General features: G+C 43.3%; 1 protein-coding gene across 17 annotated transcripts in view; it reads right to left on the minus strand.

Annotated features, from left to right (window-relative positions):
• The window catches only part of LOC128332064 (sodium channel protein type 5 subunit alpha-like), a 205,676-nt gene that overhangs the window by 58,446 nt on the left and 121,502 nt on the right, over nt 1-25,728 (minus strand). For all 17 annotated transcript variants that reach the window (XR_008310543.1, XR_008310542.1, XM_053266305.1 and 14 more), the window contains 5 exons: nt 21,733-21,894; nt 16,630-17,013; nt 13,736-14,164; nt 10,468-10,569; nt 1,230-1,338 (listed from right to left, as the gene is read on the minus strand). Coding sequence is in view for 15 of the 17 variants with exons in the window: in XM_053266305.1 (XP_053122280.1) it covers nt 1,230-1,338; nt 10,468-10,569; nt 13,736-14,164; nt 16,630-17,013; nt 21,733-21,894 (1,186 nt within the window). In the remaining 2 variants the exon portion in view is untranslated. The remainder of the gene's footprint in view (nt 1-1,229; nt 1,339-10,467; nt 10,570-13,735; nt 14,165-16,629; nt 17,014-21,732; nt 21,895-25,728) is intronic.

Here is a 25,728-nt window from a genome sequence, read left to right on the forward strand (position 1 = left end):
GTTGAGAGCAACCTGGGCTGGAAGAAAATATGTGTAGCCACCATTGCGAGGGTGTGTGTGTGAAAGAACCTAGGTCGACATGCCCAGGGTTCGTGCCTACCACCCCAGCCACACACCCTGCATCTGACGTAAATGCAGGGGATGTAGCCATGTCGCAAATGGGGCCCCATGCCCTGTCTCCAGGTAAATTTCAGCCAGCACCACATTTACAAGGCAGCTGGGAGCACCTCTCCCTGCTTGCAAAGGCAGAGACGCACGTTCCCGGCCAGGCTGGGAACCCAACACTGGCTGAAGCTTCTCAGTAACGGAGCCGCATGGCTCCTTTGCTTTTGCAAGTAGGGAGAGGCACTCCCAGTCACACTGCAAACATGGTGCCAGGCAAAGTTTACTTGCAAATGGGCTGCATGGCCCCATTTGCAAATGTGGCAAGAGTGCCTGTGGAGCCTGGTTGTGACCACTTGATCACAAAACTTGACTTGTGATCACATACCCTTTGCAGCCACAAACGGTTTGAAGGCAGGTTCCAAAAGGAAGTTCTTCTCCTGTCAATCAACAGGACAGAACTATTAACACTGAACTGATGCATCATTTTTGTTCCACTTGTCATACTCTGTGCTTAAGTGTACATTATATAATTTCTTGATAGCATCAACTTTATTGTGGAGCTGACCATTCCAGAGGGGGTTCGTTTGTGCAACCAAATATATTTGTAGATCACTACTGGAGAACAGAATGGCTCCCAAGAATATCAACATCCCTGGCTTTTCTGAACAGGTGGGTCCATGAGCCTGGTTATGGTGAAGAAATAACTTGTGCTCCCACCTGCCTATTTTGCTCTATGCTACTTGTCAGCAGCAATATAGGAAGATGCTGACAGGCATAATCTCATACTGCACGGAGGGAGGCCATGGTAAACCCCTCCTGTATTCTACCAAAAGAAAACCACAGGCCTCTGTGGGTGCCAGGAGTCAAAATTGACTTGATGGCACACTTTATCTTTATTTTACTTGTTTTTCAAGTGAATAGATTAGAAACAAATCATACCACAGTTCCGAGGGCTACATATGTTCTTTGAGGCACACTGAAGTGGCTCTGACTTGTATTTCCACTTGTACTGTGCACTTACCTTCTGGCACATTTGCCAAATAAAGTTGGCTTTAATAGAACTAAATGAATGATCAAATTTTTAAAAAAAATTGAATTCTGCACCAAGAAAGCCAGTCTTTTACCTTGCGGAAAACAATCTTCAGGCTCCTTCTTTTTTGAAGGCAAAAGGCAGGCAGGAGCTGTCTGATCTATTGTGCTGGTCTCAGAATAGCTGATGTCATGATCAGACCACTAGACATGAAAACAAAATAAAAAAAATCAGCATCCTCTTAACATAATTGATTATCACAGCTATAGATACTAGCCAGGACCATTAAATAATGTAATATGGGAGACTTGCAATTCATCTTCTCTCAAATTTAAAACAAAAACAAAACTGAAACACAGTCTTGGAGGCTATGAATATAAGGGCTGCAGAAGCACTGGGGAAAGGGGTCTTTAACTCTTTCCCAGGTTCTGTTTTGGCAATCTCTACATTCAGCAGGCATTACAGACTAGATACTTTTGCTTCCACAGAAGTATCTTTTAGAAGAACGGCACTTCAGAGACTAAAGCCCAAACAACTGCTCTGCCTATCTTAAATACTCTACGTGGGGCTGCCTTTGTACGTAGCCTGGAAACTACAATTGGTACAGAATACGGCAGCCAGATTGGTCTCTGGGACAACTCAAAGGGACCACATAACACTGGTTTTAAGGGAACAGCACTGGCTGCTGATATGTTCCCAGGTGAAATAAGAAGTGCTGGTTATTACCTATACAATACCATCGACTCAGAGGTGGGCCTTCTCTGTAGCTGCTCCCGAGCTGTGGAATGCACTCCCAGCAGAAATTTGCAATCTTAATTCCTTACTGACCTTCAAGAGAGTCCTTAAAACCCATCTCTTTGTCCTGGCCTTTCAGGGTTTTTAATTAGTTTTAATTATTTTAATGCTAACCTGGTTTTCAGGGCTTTAATTGTTCTGATAGTTTAATTGTTTTTAAGATGTTTTTAATTGGTGTTTATATTTATATTTCTGTTTTAATTGTTATTGGTTTTAATGGTTTCTGTTTTTAATTGTAAATCCCCCTGAGCCATTTTGGAAGGGTGGTATAAAAAAAAATCGAATAAATAAATAAAATCCTTAACGGCTTGCATCCAGGGTATTTAAGAGAGCGCCTCCTTTGTCATGAACCCTGCCACCCGATACCATCTTCTGGAGAAGTCTGGTTAAGGTTGCCACTTGCTCTTTTTGTGGTGACCCAGGACCAGGCTTTCTCTGTGCCTGCCCTGGGGCTTTGGAATATGCTCCCTGCTGAAATAACAGCATCTCCTTATCTGTTTTCAGGAAGACCCTCAAGACTCACCTGTTCCCACTGGCTTTTAATTAGAATTAATTTTAATAAGTTGTATTAATAACTGTTTAATGCTACTGTTTTTATTTCTGTTTTATGTTACTGTTTTAATTGTTTTGTGTATTTTAATCTGTGCTGATCTTTAAATATTATTTTAAATTAGAGGTGTACACATCAGGTGGTATAAAAATATGGTAATAGAAATAAATGAATAAATAAATGAATGAATAAATAAATAAATAAATACTGCCACAGTAGCAGCCACTCCAGTTGAATGGGCATTTTGGGTTTTCAAGGTTCATTGATTCATTTCATGGGCATTTTAGGATTTTCTGGGTTTCTTCCAAGGATAAATTTACGAGAATTTCTTAGAGCGTTTCTCTACATCCCTGTAAGTTGGAGGACTCCCATTCAGAGACTTCAGATGAGCAGGTAGGCATTGCTCACTTGTGTTTCTTATGAGAAAGCAGCTGGTGGCCATGGCTGAAATTCTTCCTTTTCTCCCAATGACAGTGCAGACTAGAGGAAGAGAAATTAATTCTGCACATTCTTCTTTTTTGGCAACCTTTTCTCCCCTCCCCCCCGCCCGCCAACCCCCCCCCCCCAACAACCTGCTGTTCAGATGTTGTTGACAATTACCTTTTTACCTTGGAAAAATGTGGGTGGAGAGACTCTAAGGGGTGGGTGGGTAGAGAGTTCTATTTGAAATTTGAAGCAGCAGAGTATAAATTAAATCCACTGGCATAAGACCAGAAGGGGCAGGCAGGAGAGATGCAGAGTAATCAAGAGTAATTTTGCCCAGAATCACAAACATCCAAAATAGCCTCCGATGGTCTCCTAGGGGCACTGAATGAACTTGAGTTTCACTGCTAAAAATGGAATGGAGAGGAAAGGACTGCAGGCACAGGCCCTCCTTCATATTAGTTAGTGCAGAGAGGCAAGGCCCTACTCTGTAGTCTTCCTGATTTATGGTGTTGGACGAGGCATAGGAGCAAGGTCTCTCCCTTCCTCTCACTGGACTGAAGAGTACTGCTGCTGCCTCTGATGAAGTGATAGAGGAACGCAAACAAGGTTCTGAGAGGCATCTGCTTGCCTCCTCCACAATGCAGAGGTAGTGCTGTCTGGAGAAGCTGGAAAAGGAGTTTTATAGGCAGCCCTGTATCACCCCTGCAAAGAGAGAGAAGCGCTGGTCTGGTCTGGCATTGTTGGCAGGAAACCTGTCTAGAGCCAGCAGTTTTCTGCTTGCCCACTCCAGATCTCAAGCAGAGGGCCTAATATTTGCTCTGAAGAAGCTGAACCAAATTAGAAACTTGTTTGCTACCCTCCTGCCCTAAGTTTGAAGAAGGAGAAAACTTTCCATCATGAAACCCAGCTTAAATGGAGGAAGCTCCATGGGAAAAAACCTCCTGTCTCTTGAGCAGGCAGGACTGGAACTGGGAGAAGTCTCCTGGTGATAGACAACCTGCCTAACTGGCACAGCCCTGCTCGAGTGGGAGGAAGTGGTGCAATTTGGATACACTCCTCTCTGGTGGTGGAGAATTATCTGAGCCATGAAAACCTAGCCTTTTACAGCTTTCTTTAAAGGCTGGTTTACAGTCCAGACATCCAGGCTCCACTCTTCCTTGCTCTACCCCATATTGCTTTATGAACCCATTCCCCTCCGTGCTCCACCACCTGACCCAACCTCCTCCCACCCATCCCCACTTCCGCAGTCTGCCTTCTCAGATGGCTTCGCATGTCGGACATCATCAGCGTGCGCCTGCTGCATCGAGCCAACATGCTGATGACAGTATTCTAGCTGTCTGGGCTGCACACGACACCTCTGGGATATGGCAGGGAGGAAGCTAGGGAATCACCCACTGTCCTGGTGGTGCTGCACCATGGCTAGGGCATCACAGCCAGGCCGTTTGTCACAGGCTGGGACTTTTACCATGCCATGTCTAGCCTAAATTTTCCTCGGGCTTGCAGAACAATCTGTCTTCTTCATTGGTTGCTTCTGCTATTGGAAGTTGGCTATCGTTAAGGCTGTTTGATCTTTTGACACTGCATCTCTAACTAGTGATGCAGAGCTTCTACCATACCAGTCTCTACGGATTTTCAACCATGATGTTTTCCTTCTTCATTCCCTCCTCCTGCCCTTGATTTTCCCTTGCAATATTAATTGCAGAAGACAATATCTCACCACATGCCCCAAATATTCGGGATGTGTGAAACGTTTCGGATACAAAACATTTTGTACCCAAAACAGCCTGTTTCGGGTGTTTTGTAGACAAGACAAAACACCCATTTTCCACATCCAAAAGTTTTGTATACAAAACAAAATGTCCCTGTTTCGGCTACAAAACGTTTTGTTGTTTTGGACCTCCATTTTGTGGTGATCTCTGAGTCAGTCTCCATTTTGTGTTTGACATCTCTTTGAATTTCCCACCCTTCCAGCCTTCTGATCGGTGACCTAAATCATGGGCTGACCTGCTGACAATTCTCTCCTTGTTCCCCATTGGCTCTTTTGCTTCTTCCCACTCTTTACTGACCCCACATTGGCCAGCGGAAGGGTTGCTAACCCATGGGGTGCTGGGTTCTGTTGTTTCTGTGGTTTTCTGAGTGTAGATTCTCTGGTAGCATATGAGAATGGATTCTTGTTTTTCACTGAAAATCTCATATGCTACCAGAGAATCTACAATGAACACCTCAGAAACACAAAACCCAGTACCCCAAGGGCTTGTGGGTATGGAGGTGGTTGGCACCCTATGTGCACTACACAACCCCTCGCTCTGGGAAACCCCAGTGCTCCCCAAGTGGAATTATGGGGCTGGTGAAACCTCCATTATTGCCTATGGGAGAAATCTTAAAAGACACATAAACTTCAACAATTCACAAAAGATCAGCCCTTTGCCCAATGGAGAGGAGAACTGGTCTTGTGGTTGAGCATGACTTGTCTCCATAGCTAAGCAGGATCTGCCCTGGTTGCATATGAATGGGAGACTTGAGGTGTGAGCACTGCAAGATATTCCCCTCAGGGGATGAAGCCACTCTGGGAAGAGCAGAAGGTTTCAAGTTCCCTCCCTGGCTTCTCCAAGATAGGGCTGAGAGAGATTCCTGCCTGCAACCTTGGAGAAGCCGCTGCCAGTCTGTGAAGACAATAGTGAGCTAGATAGACCAATGGTCTGACTCAGTATATGGCAGTTTCCTATGTTTCTAATTCTTTTGAGCAGTATATAAATGTAAGTGCTATTGCTATTGCTATTTTGAGATAATTCTGGAAGTTTCCTTGCCCCCATTGGGCACTACCACCCACCACACTCCGCTCTGGGTCATCCCTTTCCCCTTGATTTGAAGTGATACATTTGCTGGAATCCCCATTATTCCCTATGGGAAAATTCTTAAAGATGTGTAAACTTAAAAAATTCACAAAAAAGCAGCCCTTTGCCTAATTCCTTTGAAATTTGGGTGGTAGCTTCCACCCATTTGACACTACCACCACCACCCACTCTTTTTGCCCTGGGACCCTTTTTAAAAAACGAAACAAAACAGGGCTGATTCGGATTCAGAGAATTTGGGTACAAAACAAAACGGTGGTGTTTCAATTCGGATACAAATCGAAACAAGAAAATTCCAAAATGCACACCCCCTACCAAATATTCCAGTTTCCTTTCTTTTATTGTTCTTAAAATTTCCATGTTTTTATTCATTCTTCACAGAACTTCTAAATTGGTGACTCTATCTACCGAAGATATTTTCAACGTTCTTCTATAAATCCATGTTTCAAAAGCCTCAAGCCTCTTACACATATCTTTAGTGAGCATCCAACTTTCAGAACAGTCTGTGCAGACAGTAAAACGATCTGCTGAAGAAAACCTTGGACAGTGGTGCTGATTTACACACGGTGTTACTTATTTACTGAATTACTCTTCCAGAGCATGATTGGTCTCCTGCTCTGCTCAAGGTGTCTTAGATCTAATTTGCCCATAGCTGAACAACAGCAGCAATCAGAGTTTTAGGCAGATGAAGATAATTCAGAAGCAGAAACAAAATTATTTTGACAATGGAGCTTGTGAACTTCCAGAACTTAAATCAGGGGACAGGTTTGCATGAGAAATCATGGCTCTGGTACATGGGATCAGAAAGGTATGGTGGTGTCACATGGACTACTGCAATGTGCTCTACATGGGGTTGCCCTTGAAGACTATTTGGAAGCTTCCACTGGTTCAGAATGCTGCTTCAAGGATGCTCATGGTGCAAGTCATTTCATGAGCATCACACCCATCCTGTGGCAGCTTCATTGGTTACCAGTCTGCTTCTAGGCTAGACTCAAGGTGCTGGTCTTGACATTTAAAGATCTACATGGCTTGGGGCCAGGGTACCTGTCAGAGCGCGTTCACCCATATTAATCTGCCAGGGCCCTCCGCTCATTGTCCAGGTCCTGCTCATGACCCTGCCACTGACAGAGATCCGGTTGGCAGGAAATAGAGACAGCACCTTTTCAGTTATGGCCCCTCAGCTTTGGAACACCCTTCCTGAAGAGATTCACCATGTCCCCTCCCTCAGTGTTTTTAAAAAAACAACTTAAAACACACCTTTTTAAGGAGGCTTTTTAATGCTCTATTTTTTGTTATATCTGGTAGGTTCTTTAGTTTTTTACAATTTTCAGTTTTTAGCTTTTAAAATAACTTTTAATTTGAACCTAATAATGAGTAGGGATGTGCGAATCGATTTGGATACAAATCGATTTGTACCCGAATCTAGCTGATTCGGGTGATTCGGAGACAAAATGAATCACCCCTGTGGTCCTTTGGCTAGATTCAGGTACAAATTGAATCGCGGCTGATTCGATTCGAATCGATTCGGGTTTTGGATCTGTCCTATTAATTTCCCCAGATTCCCAGATTTCATTTTTTTAAAAAGCTAAGCTCTAGCCCTTATAGAAGTGGAGTTATGGAGCAAAATGTATGGTCACTATTTTTCAAGTGTTCGGATTCTTTGGTGTATAATAACTTTCACTCAGTGAATCCTTATGAGGATTCATTACACACCTTCATTTCTTCTGTTCTTTTTGACTGTCTTTTAGACAGTGCCAATTGTCAACTGCCATGTGCCAACTACACCCCACTCCCACCCGCAAAGCAGTGAGGTACTACTCAGTTTAAGTTAAGTGCCTAATGGTTAGAGGCTACCACCCAGATTGCAGAGGGATTTGGCAAAGGGCTGATTTTTGGTGAATTGTTGAAGTTTTCCATAGGAAATCATGTAGGTTTCAGCAGCCCCATAACTGCACTTGGGGGGTGCTGGGGTGGCCCAGAGTGAGTGGTGGTGTAGTGAACAGAGGGTGCCAGCCACCCCCATGGGTTTCTAGCCCATGGGGTACAGGGTTCTGTTGTTTCTGAGGTGTTCTGAGTGTAGATTCTCTGGTAGCAAATGAGATTTTCAATACAAACCATGAATCCACTCTCATTTGCTACCATAGAATCTACACTCAGACCACCTCAGAAACAACAGAACCCTGTACCCCATGGGTTAGCAACCCCATGGGAGTGGTTGGCACCCTCTGTGCACTACACCACCACTCACTCTGGGCCACCCCAGCACCCTCCAAGTGCACTTATGGGGCTGCTGAAACCTCCATTATACCTTATAGGGAAAAACCTTAAAGATGAATAAAATTCAACTATTCACCAAAAACCAGCCCTTTGCCCAATCCCTCTGCAATTTGGGTGGTAGCCTCCACCCATTAGGCACTTAGCTTAAACTGAGTAGTACCTCACTGCCTTGCGGGTGGGAGTGGGGTGTAGTTGGCACATGGCAGTTTACAATTAGCACTGTCTAAAAGACAGTCAAAATGAATAGAAGAAATGAAGGTGTGTAATGAATCCTCATAAGGATTCATTGAGTGAAAGCTATTATACACCAAAGAATCCGAACACTTGAAAAATAGTGACCACACATTTTGCTCCATAACTCCACTTCTATAAGGGCTAGAGCTTAGCTTTTTTTTAAAAAAAATTAAAGCTGGGAATCTGGGGAAATTAATAGGACAGATCCGAAACCCGAATCGATTCGATTCGGATCAGCCATGATTTGGATCCGAATAGAATTTGGGGTGATTCGGATGGGTCAGATTCGGATCCAAATCAAATCAGGGCTGTTTTGATTCGGTTACAAATCAAAACACAGAAAATCCGAATTGCACACCCCTAATAATGAGTGTGGTTTTAACCTGACATTTTATTCTTTGTTAATTTCCTTACTTTATTGTGTCTTGTATCTATTATATTGTTGTGAGCTGCCCCAAGCAGTAGTGCACTTGAGGGGCGGGGTATAAATCTTTTAAATAAATAAAAATATCCATGGTCTTATGCAATCCAGACTGACAATGGAAGTGATCTCAGAGTCATCCCAGAGTGCTTTCAAGAGTCTTCAGGAGGTGAGTATTCCAGTTTCAGCCAACTGACAGAAAATATAGTTCATCAAGACAATCCTGATAAGCCACAAAGCTGAGCATCAGGTTCCCATGTTGAAAAATTCTACCAGGAAGATAATAACTCCACAAAGACAGATAGAAACGTGTTGAGATATATAGATATAGATATAGATATAGATATAGATATAGATATAGATAGATAGATATAGATAGATATGCTTAATTTTGTTAATATGCATTTTTTTGTTATTTCAATAATTAAGGGGGAAGTTGTAGTGATATATAGTTATATTAACAGACATTCCCCTATAAGACCAACATTTTCTTAGAAAACAATAATTTGCGGACATGCATCTGCAAAGTTACATGCATCTGTCTGCTAGGTGGAAGGATTTGGCCTAGTGATTATTGCTGTCCAGACTTGCAACAAATAAAGCTATATTCTATGCCTCATTCTTTAATTTGCATTTATGGACTCAAAAATCATTATAGCCAGGGATCAGGAAGATTTGCAAGTCAACACGATCCCTGACTATCAGAGCCTTCACACTACTCAGTGGGAACTCTCCTGGGAGCGTTAAAGCTTTGTGAGCCAATGTACATGGCTGGGAAGGCAAGGTATCAGTTGGGAATTCTTCTTTGCCTCCAAAGTGGAGAAGAAGGGAGTGGGCTTTTCTAATGTTTGCCATTCCTTTGAGACAAGCATGACTAAACCCTGAGAACTCATTTCTGGGCCTCAGACCTCCAAACTTCTCTAACTGCTATTGATTGATGATTGATTGCTTAAGTGCTGTCAAGTCGGTGTCAACTATTAGCAACCACATAGAACTGCTATTACAAATATTTATATACTACTTTTCACCAAAAGTTCTCAAAGATGGTACATCTCTAGTTAGGGAGTTCAGAACAGAATACAAAATGCACGGAATGGTCTGCCAGCCAACAACCTGGATGGCTTTAAGAGGGGTTTGGATAACTTCATAGAGGGGAGGTCAATCATCAGCTACTAGTTGGAGGGCTAAAGGCCACCTCCAGCCTCTAAGGCAGGATGCCTCTGAGTACCAGCTGCAGGGGAGTAACAGCAGGAGAGAGGGCACATCCTCTGCTTCTGCCTATGGTTTCCAGGGACATCAGGATGCTGGACTAGATGGGCCTTGCGCCTGATCCAGCAGGGCTGTTCTTATGTCAGAACAACTGGTCAAAAACATTCCAAGTGCCATACTGGAATCCAAAATGGCATTATTCTGGCCTCTGCACACACATGGCAGCTATTTGTGTGGTGGTGCTAACCATGAAAATGGCCACTGTGCATGCGCAGAGGTGAGAAGAGCAGCATTTTGCCAGAAGAGCAGCATCAGTATGTTCCAATTCGGGATGTGATCATTCCATTCCAAGCTCAGAACAAGCCCTTCATCTGAAGAGCGTTCTGTTCTGAGCTCAGACCTGCTTTGAGGTGGAACATTCCAGCTGTGATTTGTAAGGACGACCATGGAGGGAAAGCACACAGAAAAAAATACTTTATACCATTAAAGTGGAACACGTTTGCTAGAAATGTAGAACACCACATCCTCAACAAGAAATTAAGCCATTAGGCATTTTTGTTTACTTTACCTTGGGAACATCCAAAGACCAAACACTTATACTTTCAGAAATCTGAGAAGACCGTCTTCTTGTCCTCTTTAACTGCTCTCTCCTATTTTTCAACTTGTTCTCCTGGGGAAAGGTATCCAAACAAACTATTTCTAAACTTTCCGTATCAATTAGGCAACAAAGTACCCTATCAATTTTTAAGACCATATTTAAGAAATTAAATTCAATCCAGAAGATATGGATTTTAAAAACTTAAAACAAAACTTCCCAGAATATATATCAGAGATCAATAAGAACAGATAAACTGGTAATACGAAAAACTATTTCCTTACCACAAAATTCATGAGCCATGTTATGGAAAATTGTGAGTTATCTCTATGATGAATTGTTTTGGCCATTGGCCATAAATAAAGTATCTATCTATCTATGATGAATAATATAGAGAGTGATTTTTTGGTAAGATCCACATCACAAGAGATGGCAAATAGAAGACAGAGTTGCAGCACAAACACACTTGTGTGCAAAAATAAATGGAAAAACCATTTGTTTAACATGGATTTCATTAGACACTCACCTTGTGAATATCCCAATAGTATAAGATTTCAGTGATACTCTGTTCTGTTGCTAACTTTGGTGTTCCTCATGCTATTAACATGAGATGCCTAGCCATTTTGCAACCCTTCTATAGGATCAGACTTTCCAAATTTCAAGGACAGAGGACAAAGTCAGACAAACTTAGTTTTTTTAAAAAAAGTTTATCCTTTCTCTAAATAAGTACAACTTGGGAAACCTTAAGGGTTTTCAAACAATATTGTATTTTAGTGCTAATCCAAATACTTATTTGGATACATTTTCATCTTCCTGTTTGTAGGTGGCAAAAAATGGGGGGCCATTTCTGCCATGTCTGGCAGATGGGGGGGCATGAAAGCACCATTAATCAGACTAGAATGTTCACATCTAATTATCTTTTACTTTCTGACACACCTGCACTTCAAATATTTTTACAAATATGTTTTAAGTATTTCACATTCAGAAGCCTGAAAACGGGGCAATTTTGATTTGTACTGTGACTGTGCTTACAATTTTGCTGCTCTTCCTCCTGTATAAAAGGCTGGCATGATACCCCATTACCCAGCTGAGCCCCAGTTCCTCTGCTGTGGTCTAGTATTAAGTCTTTTAAAATTACCCATAAAATTGACTTCTAGAAACCAACCAGTCTGAAATTTGGCAAGCATGATGCTTTAAAAGAATGAGACAAGGTCTGACAATGTTGTAAAAATCGGTTGGAAAACATCATTTACAGTCATCAGCTGCAAGTCCATTGAAATCAATGTAAAATTATTTTTCCATTCATTTACACACAAACTGTGTGAGTTTTGTGTGCAAAACTACATGTCTATCACCTATTTTCCTTCTCTTGCCAAAATCACTATTACATTGCAGATAGTGGGGTGGGGAGTCTCAAGTTGAGTTCATGAACTAATGGATATTGCATGAATATAGTTGAACTGTCAGGATTCATCCATAGCCAGAACCTGACTTTGACTAGACCTCCTTCAATGAGGAGGAGGATCTGGCCTCTGCAGGGTCTTCCAGCACTGACAAGGATTCCATGGTGCCTTAAGTCCCCTGAAAGAGAGCTGGGGCTCACCTCTCCTGTGAGTGTTTCTTCTGAGGAGGCCAGGCTCTTGGGTGATCTAGCTCACCCTCCATCTGGACTTCTGCTCTAGTTGAGGTACCCCCTCCACCAGTGCTGGGACCCCAATGATGAATCAGAGCTGAACTCCAGAAATGGCATGCACTTCCAATGGGCCTTCTTAGGAGGAGGAAGCAAGCTCTGATGTGTGCCCTGGATTGGTACCAAGCTAGATCCAGGAAGGAACATACTGTATATAATATTTTGCTGTATACATTCTTCTGTCTCAGTCAGGCTTTTGCTTGTGCAGCAGCAATACACTGGGAGCTCAACACAGAACAAACTACCAGTTATCTCATCCAGTCTTCAGCTTTGGTCCTCGCCCTCTGCTTCAGCCTCCCACTAGGCATGTGCCCTAACCGCAGTTTGAGCACTCCAAGGGAAATTAGGAAGGGAACTTTAAGACAAAGAAGAGCAGGTGCTTACCTGCTCTCTGCCACCCCCTCCAGCTTCCTGCTGGGGTGGCACATGTTCCAAAAAACACTGTGCCCGTCAGCATGCACATGGTGCCGGTGAACAGAAAGCAGGTAAGCACTTGCTCTCCTGTGTCTTAAAGTTCCCTTCCTAATTTCCCTGGGAGTGCTCGAATTGCAGTTCAGGCACATCCCTACCTCCCCATCCAGTCCCTTACCTCATTCTGGTTTCCATCATACAGCTACACCCCAGCTATCCTGCCTTCTGTTCCAGCTGCAGCCCTCCTTGACCCAGAGTCCATATCCTGAAACCTGTGTGACCCACTTCACCTCTATGGAGCAGCAGGTATGAACAGAACATTGAAATGCTCTGCCATGTCCCATAAACACGTAAAAGTAGCCATGATGGATCAAAACAAGGGTCCATCAAGCCCAGTATTTTAGGTCCAATTATATTTCCATCATTCCTCTAGGTGCTCATGAGCAAGGTGTAAAGGTGCTGGCCTTCCCCTATTGTTTGTTCCCAGCTTGTTCCTATTCAGAGGCATATTGCTTCTGAACATGGAGGTTCAATTTTGTCATCATGGCTAATACCATAGCTCTTGATGGACTTATCATGCATTAATTTGTAGGGATGGGCGGACGAGGTTTGGGATCAAACTGAACAGCCCCCACCCCCCGGTTCCTTCCGGACCGGAACCGAACCTCTGGACATGTTCGCGAATTATTATTCTTCAATTTTTTAATTAATAGATTTATTTATTTAATAAGTGCCTTTAGCCCCTTCAGGGGGCTTCCTGTATGCTATGGGTGGGGGGTCCATGAGGGTTCCCCTCTCCCCCTCCAGCCTCTGAAGTCACTGCCGCGGCCCGGGAAATTGATCATTTTTAAAAAATTCACAATCATGTCTAGACTCGGACCAGACCCGGGGTGGGTGGGTGGGTTATGGGGGCCGGACAGGACTTGGCCGGTCTGGTTGGAGCCTGGTGTGGACTCGAACCGAACCGGGCCATCTGGTTCCGTGCACACCCCTATTAATTTGTCTAATCTTTTTTTAAAACCATGTAAGCCAGTGGCCATCATAATCATATCATACCTCCTGACAGGAATTACCTAATAATGTGCTATTAGAGGTTTTTTTAAAATGATTCCAGTTGGGAAGCCTAATTTGATACAGTACCTCTTCCTTGTAATCCACTTCTATGACTGTGTGCTCTTCCTCATCAGTTAAATACTCCATTTCAGCCAAGGGGGCATGATCAACTTTCTTAGAGTTTGTCACAACATCCTCTTGTTTCTCATTCACTGATGCTCTCTCCAAATTTCTGAAAGTTTCATTTCTGGCATTTGCTTGGATCTCCTCCATCAGCTCAATGGTGTTGTCCTTTTGGGTAGTAATTGTCATCTGCCTATGCTTTGTGCATGCTGTCTTCTTCTTCTGCATGAATACATTGCAACATGAATCCCACAGCAAATGTTTGATTAATTGGAAATTTCTACGAATGTAAGTCAAGGCCATCTGAACATTAGGATCTTTTTCTTCTGCCTCACTTTCTGGAATGCTGCTACTGAAAGAACTCAGCAGCAAAGCAATAAAGAGGTTGAGGACCTGTGTGAAAAGTTACCAGATGAAGCCAAGAGTGAGGAGACAAAAGCATTTTCAAAAGTACTGTATTACATTTAAGCAATCTTGCTTTGTTAAATATCCTGTAGCCAGTATTAAAACAAAGAGCCAAATATTTTATTTATTTATTTATTTGATTTGTATACCGCCCTTCCAAAATGGCTCAATACACTATCAGCTGCCTCATGCAGCATAAAAATGAATTGTTGTGAAGGGTTCAGACGCAGCTTCTGTGGGGAAATCACCCCCATTGCCCCTAGGCACAGCACCATTGCTGGGTTCAGACTAAACTGTAGTGGAGTTTAGTCTGAACCTGGTGGAGTGTAGAGTTGGCAGCCCATCAACTCTTACCAGAAGGCTCTCCCCATGATGAAGAAGAGTCTCCTTGAGAGGAGGAATCAGTCAGGTCCCGTTGCATTAGATGAGGCCGAGGAGAACTAGGAGTTGTGGGTGGAGACTTCCTGGCTCCTATTTTAAACCTTGCTGCTCCAACCTCTAGTAACTGTGCTTTCTGGCTCTAGCTGAAACATAACTAGCCCGATCCAGCCTGCTGCTTAAGCTTTGCAATCAGCCCAGTATGCAACACCAGCTTGAATCCTCCTCATATTTCTGCCTTGCCTTCCAGTGGTCCAACCTGTGGGTTACTGCCAGCTCTGCTACCAGACTAGGTGGGGAGTGGGAACAGAAGGGTTGGCACAGGTCTATTCTTCAGCTGCAAAGCCAGTATGATGGAAAGGGGAGGCCATTTAGACTCCGTGATCTGTGTGCACAACTAACTGTCCTTATAAAAGGCTCTGAGCTGCTTGGCTTCACTCAGCATATCTCTCTACCACTATTTACCAGTGATACTGGGTATTATTTAAATCTTGCATACAGAGGCAGCTGGTGAGGGCAGTGCGGGGGGAGCAGTGAAGAGTGGTGGGAGGTACCTTTAAAAATCATTACCTTTGTTACCTTTGTCGCACCTGACAGTTTACACAAGCAGTGGTGCCCCGCGCTGCACCTCACACAGAGGATGAGCTGCCTATGGCACTCATCTGGCCTCTGCGCATGTGTGGTAGCCACTTGCATGGTCAGCCATACAAATGGCTGCTGCACATGTGCAGAAGCCATATGAGTGCCGTAGGCAGGGCAGCCTCTGCACGCGATGCTGGGTGGGGTGCTGCCACTTTCCGAGGCTGCCAGGCACGAGTGGTAACAAAAATAATGATTTTTTAAGGTCACTCCTGTCACTCCTCGCCATCCCCTCTGGTGCCACCCTTATCAGCTGCCTCTGCTGACATAGCAATACTGGATATGTACATATTCATCACCATACATATATATATATATCCATGTAAAGGAGGAGGCAAAAAAAAATATTATCTTCAATTATATTACAAGTGCACACACAACTATTGCTGGTTTCTTTCTCCACAAACTGAAATTATCTGAGAAAGTTCTCTGAAATCTCTCCTTGTGAAGAACCCTGAACTCCTCTTCAAGTAATGTTGGAGAAGAGAGCTGGTCTTGTGGTAGCAAGCATGGCTTGTCCCCTTAGCAAAGCAGGGTCCACCCTGGTTGCATATGAATGGGAGACCTGATGTGTGAGCACTGCAAGAGATTCCCTTCAGGGGATGGAGCCACTCTGGGAAGAGCAGAAAGGTCCATGTTCTCTCCCTGGCATCTCCAAGATAGGGCTGAGAGAGATTCCTACTGCCTGCAACCTTGGAGAAGCTGCTGCCAGTCTGTGAAGGCAATACTGAGCTAGATGGACCAATGGTCTGACTCAGTATTTGGCAGCTTCCTATGTTCCTATAAGCCAAGCAATTTCAGCTATAGTATGACCAAAAAAACTCTGTATCACAGGCAATGATCTCTCCACCTTACTGCCTCAGAGTAACTGATTGCATTTATATGTGATCCATCCAAAGCTATTTTCTCTATCTGGAGACAGTCTTTATAGGGGTGTTAAAAGGCAGTACATCTCAACATTGAAACCCCAAATAAATAAGACTATACAGGCCTGAGATATCATCAGTTAAGACAGAACTCCTTCCCCTTATGGAGTAGGCTTTTGCCATCTCTAGGGGGTCTGTGAACACATATGGAGACAAGAGACTATGAAAGAAATCCCTTCTTCCAGAACAAATCATTAATCATGACCAGTTACTGCACAAGTGTGTACATGAAGTTCTGCTTCATTATACTCAATGGCCACACTGTCACAAACTTCAGTTTGTGCCATTTTTGCACTTGCACAATAACACTCCTGCTCAGCCATGGAAATGCAATGTTCCACCACACTCATATCATTACACAGTATGTCAGCCAGAGAGAAGAAAGTGGGTTGTTGAGGCTCAAATGAACTTTCTGCCTCTAAGCCTCTCAGATTCTTAAAAAGGCTGGGAATGGAATAGATTTGCACATTTTGCACACATTTCACATAATTAGGAAATCTTTAAACTCACCACCAGGTTTCCTATCACAAGGACCAGCATGAACATAATGATGCACCATCCATGGTGAGCTACTCGCATACAGTCCCACATGGTTTCAATCCATTCTCCACACAGAATTCGGAATATTATAAGAAATGAATGCAAGAAGTCCCCCATATGCCAACGAAACTGACATATTTCACTAGTGTCATAGCTTGACTTATGGACACACTTGGGATCAGTTCTATTTATATTGTAATAGTTCCCAAAGCCCTGCTTGCCAACCACAGCAAAAATAAATATGGTGAACATCAGAACAAGTGTGAGGTTACCCAGTGGGCCCACTGATTTCATCATGATTTTCATTAGCTTATTTAAGGCTGGCCAAAACTTTGACAACTTGAAGATTCTCATCTGTAGAAGAAAAAGAAATCACCATCAGAAAAAGAGAGTTTTTCCAGCACTGGGTTATTTTTTTAAATGGAGAAACTGATGCGGGGGGGGGGATTTGCACTCCAATCCAGATCTATTTAAATACATACATGCCTGGTTCTATCAGAACATGGACAGGGATGCACATCTGGATATTCATGCAATTGAAAGCAATGTGGTGCAGGGAGATGGCACTTACATTTGGATGTGAATCTGATTTATATCTGTAGCACCTGATCCAGAAGAAATCAGCATATGAAATCATGCTCTTTCACATGGATTGATCTCTCTGGATCACAGCACAAATAAACATTCTGCTTTGTAGAACACTGCTCTGATGAAACTAGATTATTCTGGAACAGCCATATATTTATAGGAACACCTACTCAACTATGGTGTTCTACAGTTGTGCTCATCACATTTAATATCACTTTATCTTGCCATTTCCTAGCACTGTACTTACACCACATCACACACTAGGAGGCTGACAATGTGCTTTAACCTTTCAAAAGGTTATGGTCAAATGCATTATATTTAAGGCAAAATGATTCTATTTGCTGCTAACACTGCCATAACTTGCAGTCATTATATGCAGGAATATGCTGAGAATTATAATAACTCTCAATTTTATAGTGTCATTTACAAGACATTTTTATAAATCATAGAGGGCTTCATAACAGCCCTATTATACTAAGCAGCACTGTTGAACAGTTTATCAACTTCTTGGAGTTCATCATTGTACCCAGATCCAATGAAGACATAAGACAAGTAAATGATGAAGGAGAATGGGGCTTGCATTATTTAGTATATATACATATCTCTCATAAAGCAAGTCTCGTTATGTAATTGCTTTATCACATTATTTTAATCATATTATCACATAAGTTATTTAGTTTTTATAATTCTCAATTTTTAGCTTTTAAAATAACTTTTAATTTGAAACTTAATACTGATTGTGTTTTAGCCTGACTTAACTTGTTTACTTAATTTGGTTAATTTTATTACTTTTATTTTGCATTGTATCTACTTTATAGTTGTGAGCCACCCCGAGCAGTAGTGTACTGGAGGGGCCGGGTATAAATATATAAAATAATAAAATAATAAAAATAATGGGCTTCTATGCTTTTAATCAAGAATCCATATATGAAGAGTTTGGTTTAAATCTATTCATACTAACTATTACTGACAAGTTCTCTTGAAAATTGATTTGCAAGCTTTGTGAAAAGAGAGGAGAGCTGGTCTTGTGGTAGCAAGCATGGCTTGACCCTTTAGCTAAGCAGGGTCTGCCCTGGTCTCATATGAATGGGAGACGATGTATGAGCACTGTAAGATATTCCCCTCAGGGGAGGGAGCTGCTCTGGGACGAGCAGAAGTTCCCAAGTTCCCTCCCTGGCTTCTCCAAGATAGGGCTGAGAGAAATTCCTGCCTACAACCTTGGAGAAGTCACTGCCAGTCTGTGTAGACAATACTGAGCTAGATGGGCCTGGCAGCTTCCTATATTCCTATAGAGAAATTTAGACGGGTACAGGTCAATTAGGCAAATCACATTCCGTAGACAGCTTACTTTCTAATGGGAAAAAACCACATGAACACAGCTGGGGGTTTTTCTGCTAAGGTTTGGCCATCTTGTCCTAGTCAGCTGACTGGTGAGGTCTCCTAATCGAGATATATAATCCAGATATACAAACGCTGCAACAACCAGCAATTCATAATTTTTGCAAACAAGGCAATCAATTTTAAATCATATTCTGTAATGACATCTTTCTGATTAAGATGGGTGGTGTCTAATTAGAAGTGACCTATCAAAACTTAACAAGTACCCCAAAACCATTCCCTTGGGAGGCTAAGACTTTTCCCTGAAACAAGGGATTATGAGAGTTTAAGCAATGGATTTGATTTGGGGACTTTTCTCCCCTTTGGGGGATTTTTCTCCCTCTTTTCCTCCACCTTTCCTCACTTGAGCCTTAAGCTCTGACTACAGTCTCTTTTGATTTTTCTTCTGATTTCTTATCAGGTCTCCTGTTTTGGGTTCTATCCTTTGTGTTGTGGAGACTGATTTGCAGTCTGATTTGGCAAGAGTGGTGAGATTCTTAAGTATGTTTAGACTTTTAGCTCTTTTAACCTATCCTAAATATCCTAGACATTCCCAAATAAAATGTTAACTTAATTTTTGGAGTGTATGCTTCATTTTCTGAGCAGTGGGAAAGCAGCTGGTCAGGACCCAACAACCCCATAGTTAAAATTTGGCTTCTAGGGAATATTATTAATAAAAAAAAATTAACAATTGGGCCACAACTTTATTCAAATTATTCTGGACAAAGAATAAAGATTGGCTCTCCATCCCCTATAGTAGGGGTGTACACAGAACCAGCTAGTCCGGTTCGGTTCAAGTCCTAACCAGACCTGAACTGGACCGGGCCAGTTTGGTCTGGCACCCCCTCGAACCTTGGAGAGGAGAGCTGGTCTTGTGGTAGCAAGCATGACCTGTCCCCTTAGCTAAGCAGGGTCTGCCCTAGTTACATATGAATGGGAGACTTGATGTGTGAGCACTGCAAGATATTCCCCTCAGGGGATGGAGCCGCTCTGGGAAGAGCATCTAGGTTCCAAGTTCCCTCCCTGGCTTCTCCAAGACAGGGCTGAGAGAGACTCCTGCATGCAACCTTGGAGAAGCCACTGCCAGTCTGTGAAGACAATACTGAGCTAGATAGACCTATGGTCTGACTCAGTATATGGCAGCTTCCTATGTTCCCATGAACCCCCCCGGTTCAGTCCGGGGTGGGTGGGGATTGTGAACATCTTTAAGGTAATTTTTTTTAAAATATATTTTTTAAACCTACCCCTTCTGGGGGGTTCTCCAAGGCAGCAGGGAGGGGGTGTCTGTGGAGGTTCCCCCTCTCAGCACAGGCCCTTCTTCCTTCAAAAATGGCCCCATTAGGCCATTCTTCAGCCCGCTCGAGCCTTTCCACCAGTGTGGTGGCCATTTTGGAGGCCACTGTGCCTGCGCAATGGGCCTCTGCATGGCCTGGGTCATGCCAAAATGGCCGCTGGGCTGCGGCAAAGGCCCGAAAGGACTGAAGAATGGCTGAATGGTGCCATTTTTGAAGTAAGGTCGGTGGGGGAGGGGGAACCTCCATGGACCCCACACCTTCTCAGAGAACCCCCCTGGAGGGGGTAAGTTTAAAATTTAAAAAAATATTCACCCTAAAAAGGTCCACGAATCCCCCGAACAGGCTAGAGTGTTGGGCTGGGGTCGAGTTGAACCGGGGGTGGTTTGGCTCAACCCCGCACCCTCAAACTAAACCACTTTGACTTCAAACTGGTTCAGTTCCAAACGTGTTTGCGCATCCCTACCCTATAATGCAGAATGTAGACACTTGCTGTCCACAGCAAGTCTACCTAAGCACAATGAGCGATACACCTTGGCTGCGGTCAGCATTAGCCCTGTGGTTGATGCTGCCATCTTAGCTAACCTATTTTCAAAGCTCTTGACTAAGGGATCACTGCCCCCGAGCCAGGGGCAGATTAATCTCTTTGCTACCCATAGGCAAACAGGCTTTTACTGGTGCAGGGAGAGGGGCATGAGGGAAAATCCCCCCCTTTGCCTCTAAATATTGCCGCTGTTGGCGGTGGGATGGGGCCCGGTGTCGGAGGCTGGTGACAGGGAGAGTGGAGGGACAAGGAGGGAAGAGTGACCCCCTTTTAAACCTTTGAAAAAGCCTCAAGAGTGATTGAAGCCTGTCCCTAGCGCCACCGGCGGCCCCTCCAGTAACATCCCACGCATGGGGATATGACTCACCACCCAGGCTCTTAAGCCAAATGAGCTCTCCCTCGTCCTTTCAGGCAGCATTTTAAATGTTGTCAGGCAGCAAACACAGCCTGAAAAGATGGAGGAGAGCTCACTTGGGCTCTCCGGAGACCGGGCCATGCCTCCTTTGCGTGTGACAGTGGCCACGCCCCCTCCCTGCAGCTACCCCCACTCTCACAGAGGCACTGCAAAATATGAGGAGTGGCAAAAGTTGCTGCTCCTCGAATTTTGCCACTGTAGGCAGATGCCTCCTCTGCCTCGGCCTTAATCCACCACTGCTCGAGCCATAGAGCCCTTTAAGGTTGATGATTCCCCAGCAGGATGGAGAAAGTCCCAAGTAAGGACTATCGAGGACTCTTCCCAGTATCAAACTCATACTTTAAGATGCTCACTACTTTACACTGCTCATTTATGGCACACTGTACCTGCCATTGTGACTGCAATGCCTAACTGCTTAAGAGACAATAGTGCGAGGTAGGCAAAAAAAAAAAAAAAAAAGCCCAACATAGGCCAATCTACTGGGGGCCAAAAAAATTCCTACCCAGTCCCCCAAACACGGTGACCAGCCAAAGTCAACACTATGCCAGGGGAAGCGGGGGGTTGCATCTCAATGCAGACTGAGAGGAAATGGAGGAAGGGCCAGGCACAATCGTGATAGCCTGCCTCCAAACCTCCTCCAACCAATCAAAGTGCCCCAATTGCCTCGTGCTTCATTTTAAGTGAGGCTGGGGCAAGGAAGCTGGGGCATGTGAGGCAAGGATGTGCTGGGGTGCGTGGCTGCATTTTTGCTACATCCATTCAGCCCGTTAACATGAATTTGGGGGAAATAGGCACAAGGCTTCATAAATCCACATGAAAAGTTTATATTTACTATAACAGAGGAAAGGCATCATTACCATTCTAAAAATTGATAGTCCTGATACATCAAGACCCATGCTTATCACAGTTATGATAACCACTGTGAAGTCAAAAATATTCCAAGCCTGCTGGAAGTAGTAGTAGGGATCGAGCGCAATAAGCTTGAGGATCATTTCTGTTGTAAAGATGCCAGTAAAAATCTGGAAGAAGAAGATTGTCAGAACTAAACCAATGTGCCATGTAGTAAATAATATTTATCATATTTGTATACAGCCAGTAGGGGTGTGCATTTTGGAATTTTCTTGTTTCGATTTGTATCCGAATCGAAACATCCCCATTTTGTTTTGTACCCAAATTTTCTGAATCCGAATCAGCCCTGTTTTGTTTTGTAGCCAAATTTTCCGAATCCGAATCTGAATTGATTTGGATTTTTAAAAAGGGTCCCAGGGCAAAAAGAGGTGTCCAATGGGTGGAAGCTACCACCCAAATTTCAAAGGAATTAGGCAAAGGGCTGATTTTTTTTGTGTGAATTTTTTTTAAATTTACACATCTTTAAGAATTTTCCCATAGGGAATAATGGGGATTCCAGCAAATGTATCGCTTCAAATCAAGGGGAAAGGGATGACCCAGAGCAGAGTGTGGTGGGTGGTAGTGCCCAATGGGGGCAAGGAAACTTCCAGAATTATTTCAAAGGAATTGGGCAAAGGGCTGATCTTTTGTGATTTGTCGAAGTTTACGTGTCTTTTAAGATTTCTCCCATGGGGAATAATGGAGGTTTCAGCAGCCCCATAATTCCACTTGGGGGACACTGGGGTTGCCCAGAGCGAGGGGTTGTGTAGTGGACATAGGGTGCCAACCACCCCCACACCCACAAGCCTGTGGAGTACTGGGTTTTGTTGTTTCTGAGGTGTTCATTGTAGATTCTCTGGTAGCATATGAGATTTTCAGTGAAAAACAAGAATCCACTCTCATATGCTACCAGAGAATCTACACTCAGAACACCACAGAAACAGCAGAACCCAGCACCCCATGGGTTAGCAACCCTTCCCCTGGCCAATGTGGGGTCAGTAAAGAGTGGGAAGAAGCAAAAGAGCCAATGCGGAACAAGGAGGGAATTGTCAGCAGGTCAGCCCATGATTTAGGTCACCGATCAGAAGGCTGGAAGGGTGGGAAATTCAAAGAGATGTCAAACACAAAATGGAGACTGACTCAGAGATCACCACAAAATGGAGGTCCGAAACAACAAAACATTTTGTAGCCGAAACAGGGACGTTTTGTTTTGTATACAAAACTTTTGGATCTGGAAAATGGGTTTTTTGTTTTGTCTACAAAACACCCGAAACAGGCTGTTTTGGGTACAAAACATTTTGTATCCGAAACGTTTCGCACATCCCTAACAGCCATTGCCTATGTGTACCTCTAGGCAGTGTATACAATTTGACACACAAATATAAAACAATTTCACAAAATAAACACAATTAACAGTTTCACAGAATAAAAACAGAGTTTTAAATTAATATTAATTTAAAGCCTGAGGAAACAGATATGTCTTGAGAATCTTTTTTAAAGCAATCAAAGATGGAGATGCTCTTGTTTTGACAGGGAGCACATTCCAAAGCCCTGGGGCAGCCACAGAGAAGGCCCGGCCCCAAGTCACCACCAGACAAGCCGGTGGCAACTGTATCCTGACCTCCCTAGATTATCTTAATACGCAGCAGGGTTCATGACAAAAAAGGTGTTGTCTTTATCCTCAAACCAAGCTGTTAAGGGCTTTATAGGTAATAAGCAGCACTCTGTATTTCACTCGGAAACATATTGGCAGCCAGTGCAGTTCTATTAAAATTATTGTTATATGGTCCCTTTGGGTTGTCGTAGAGAACAGTCTGGCTGTTACATTCTGTACCAGTTGTAGTTTCTGGACTCCGTACAAAAGCAGCCCCACATAGCGTGCATTACAGAAATCAAGCCTGGAGGTAATATACAGAAGATAAGAACATAAGAACAGCCCTGCTGGATCAGGCCCAAGGCCCATCTAATCCAGCATCCTGTTTTGCACAGTGGCCCACCAGATGCTGCTGGGAAGCCTACAGGCAGGAGATGAGGGCATGCCCTCTCTCCTGCCATTACTCCCCTGCAACTGGTATTCAGGGGAATACTGCCTCTAAGGCTGGAGGTGGCCTATAGCCCTCCGACTAGTAATAATAATAATAATAATAATAATAATAAGAAGAAGAAGAAGAAGAAGAATAAGAATAAGAATAAGAAGAAGAAGAAGAAGAAGAAGAAGAAGAAGAAGAAGGAGAAGATGAAGAAGGAGAAGATGAAGAAGAAGAAATTGAAAGGCTGTGGCAGAAAAAAACCAAAATAATCCCAGTGGTAATTGGCGCCCTGGGTGCAGTCCCAAAAGACCTTGAAGAGCACCTCAACACCATAGGGGCCACAGAAATCACCATCAGCCAATTACAAAAAGCAGCTTTACTGGGAACAGCCTATATTCTGTGACGATATCTATAACAATTGACAATAAAATTCAGCCATCCCAGGTCCTTGGGAAGGACTCGATGTCTGGATGAAACAAACCAGTCAATAACATCTGTCTGACTGTGTAAAAAAGAAATAATAATAATAATTCGATTTCTATACCGCCATTCCAAAAATGGCTCAGGGCGGTTTACAAAGAGAAATAACAAATAAGATGGCTTAGGATAAGATAGTAACCACAAATAAGATAGTAACCATTGATAGACCTCTCCTCCATGAAGTTATCCAAACCCCTCTTAAAGCCATCCAGGTTGTTGGCTGTCACCACATCTTGTGACAGAGAATTCCACAAGTTGAGTATGTGTTATGTGAAAAAGTACTCCTTTTGTTGGTCCTAAATGTCCCGGCAATCAATTTCATGGGATGACCCCTGGTTCTACTGTTATGGAAGAGGGAGAAGAATTTCTCTCTATCCACTTTCTCCACTCCATGCATGATTTTATAGACCTCTATCATATCTCCCTGCAGTTGTCTTTTTTCTAAACTAAATAGCCCCAGGTGTTGTAGCCTTGCCTCATAAGGAAGGTGCTCTAGGCCCCTGATCATCTTGGTTGCCCTCTTCTTCACCTTTTCCAGTTCTACAGTGTCTTTCTTTAGGTATGGTGACCAGAATTTTATTCAGTACTCCAAGTGTGGCTGCACCATAGTATTGTATAAGGGCATTATAATATTAGCAGTTTTATTTTCTATCCACTTCCTAATGATCCCTAGCATTGAATTGGCTTTTTTCACAGCTCCCGCACATTGAGTTGACACTTTCAACGAGCTGTCCACCACGACCCCAAGATCGCTCTCCTGATCAGTCACTGAAAGATCAAATCCCATCAGCGTATATATGAAATGTGTGTGGGTGCCCCAATATGTATCACTTCATACTTGCCAACATTGAACTGCATTTGCCATTTTTCACCCACTCATGCAGTTGGGAAAGATCCTTTTGGAGCTCCTCACAATCTGTTTTGGATTTCACTACCTGACAGAGTTTGATATCATCTGCAAATATGGCCACCTCACTGCTTACCCCAACTTAGATAATTTAAGAATAAATTAAAAAGCACTGGTCGCATTGCAGATCCCTGGGGGACCCCACTTCATACTTCCCTCCATTTTGAAAACACTCCATTAACACCTATCCTTTGTTTCCTGTTCTTCAACCAGTTACATGTACTTGTCCCCTTATCCCATGACTGATAGGTTTTCTCAAGAGTTTTTGATTAGGAACTTTGTTGAAAGCTTTTTGGAAGACCAAGTATACTATGACAACTGGATCACCTTTATCCACACACCTGCTGACACTCTCAAAGAACTCCAAAAGGTTGGTGAGGCAAGATTTACCTTAGCAGAAGCCATGCTAGTTCTTCCCCAGCAGGGCCTGGTCTTTTATGCGCTTAACAATTTTATCCTTGAGAATGCTTTCCATCAATTTGCCCAGAACAGATGTTAAGCTAACTGGCTTGTAATTTCCCAAATCGCCCCAGATCCCTTTTTGAAAA

The sequence above is a fragment of the Hemicordylus capensis genome, chromosome 6 (genome assembly GCF_027244095.1).
Source record: "Hemicordylus capensis ecotype Gifberg chromosome 6, rHemCap1.1.pri, whole genome shotgun sequence".
NCBI classification, from domain to species: domain Eukaryota; kingdom Metazoa; phylum Chordata; class Lepidosauria; order Squamata; family Cordylidae; genus Hemicordylus; species Hemicordylus capensis.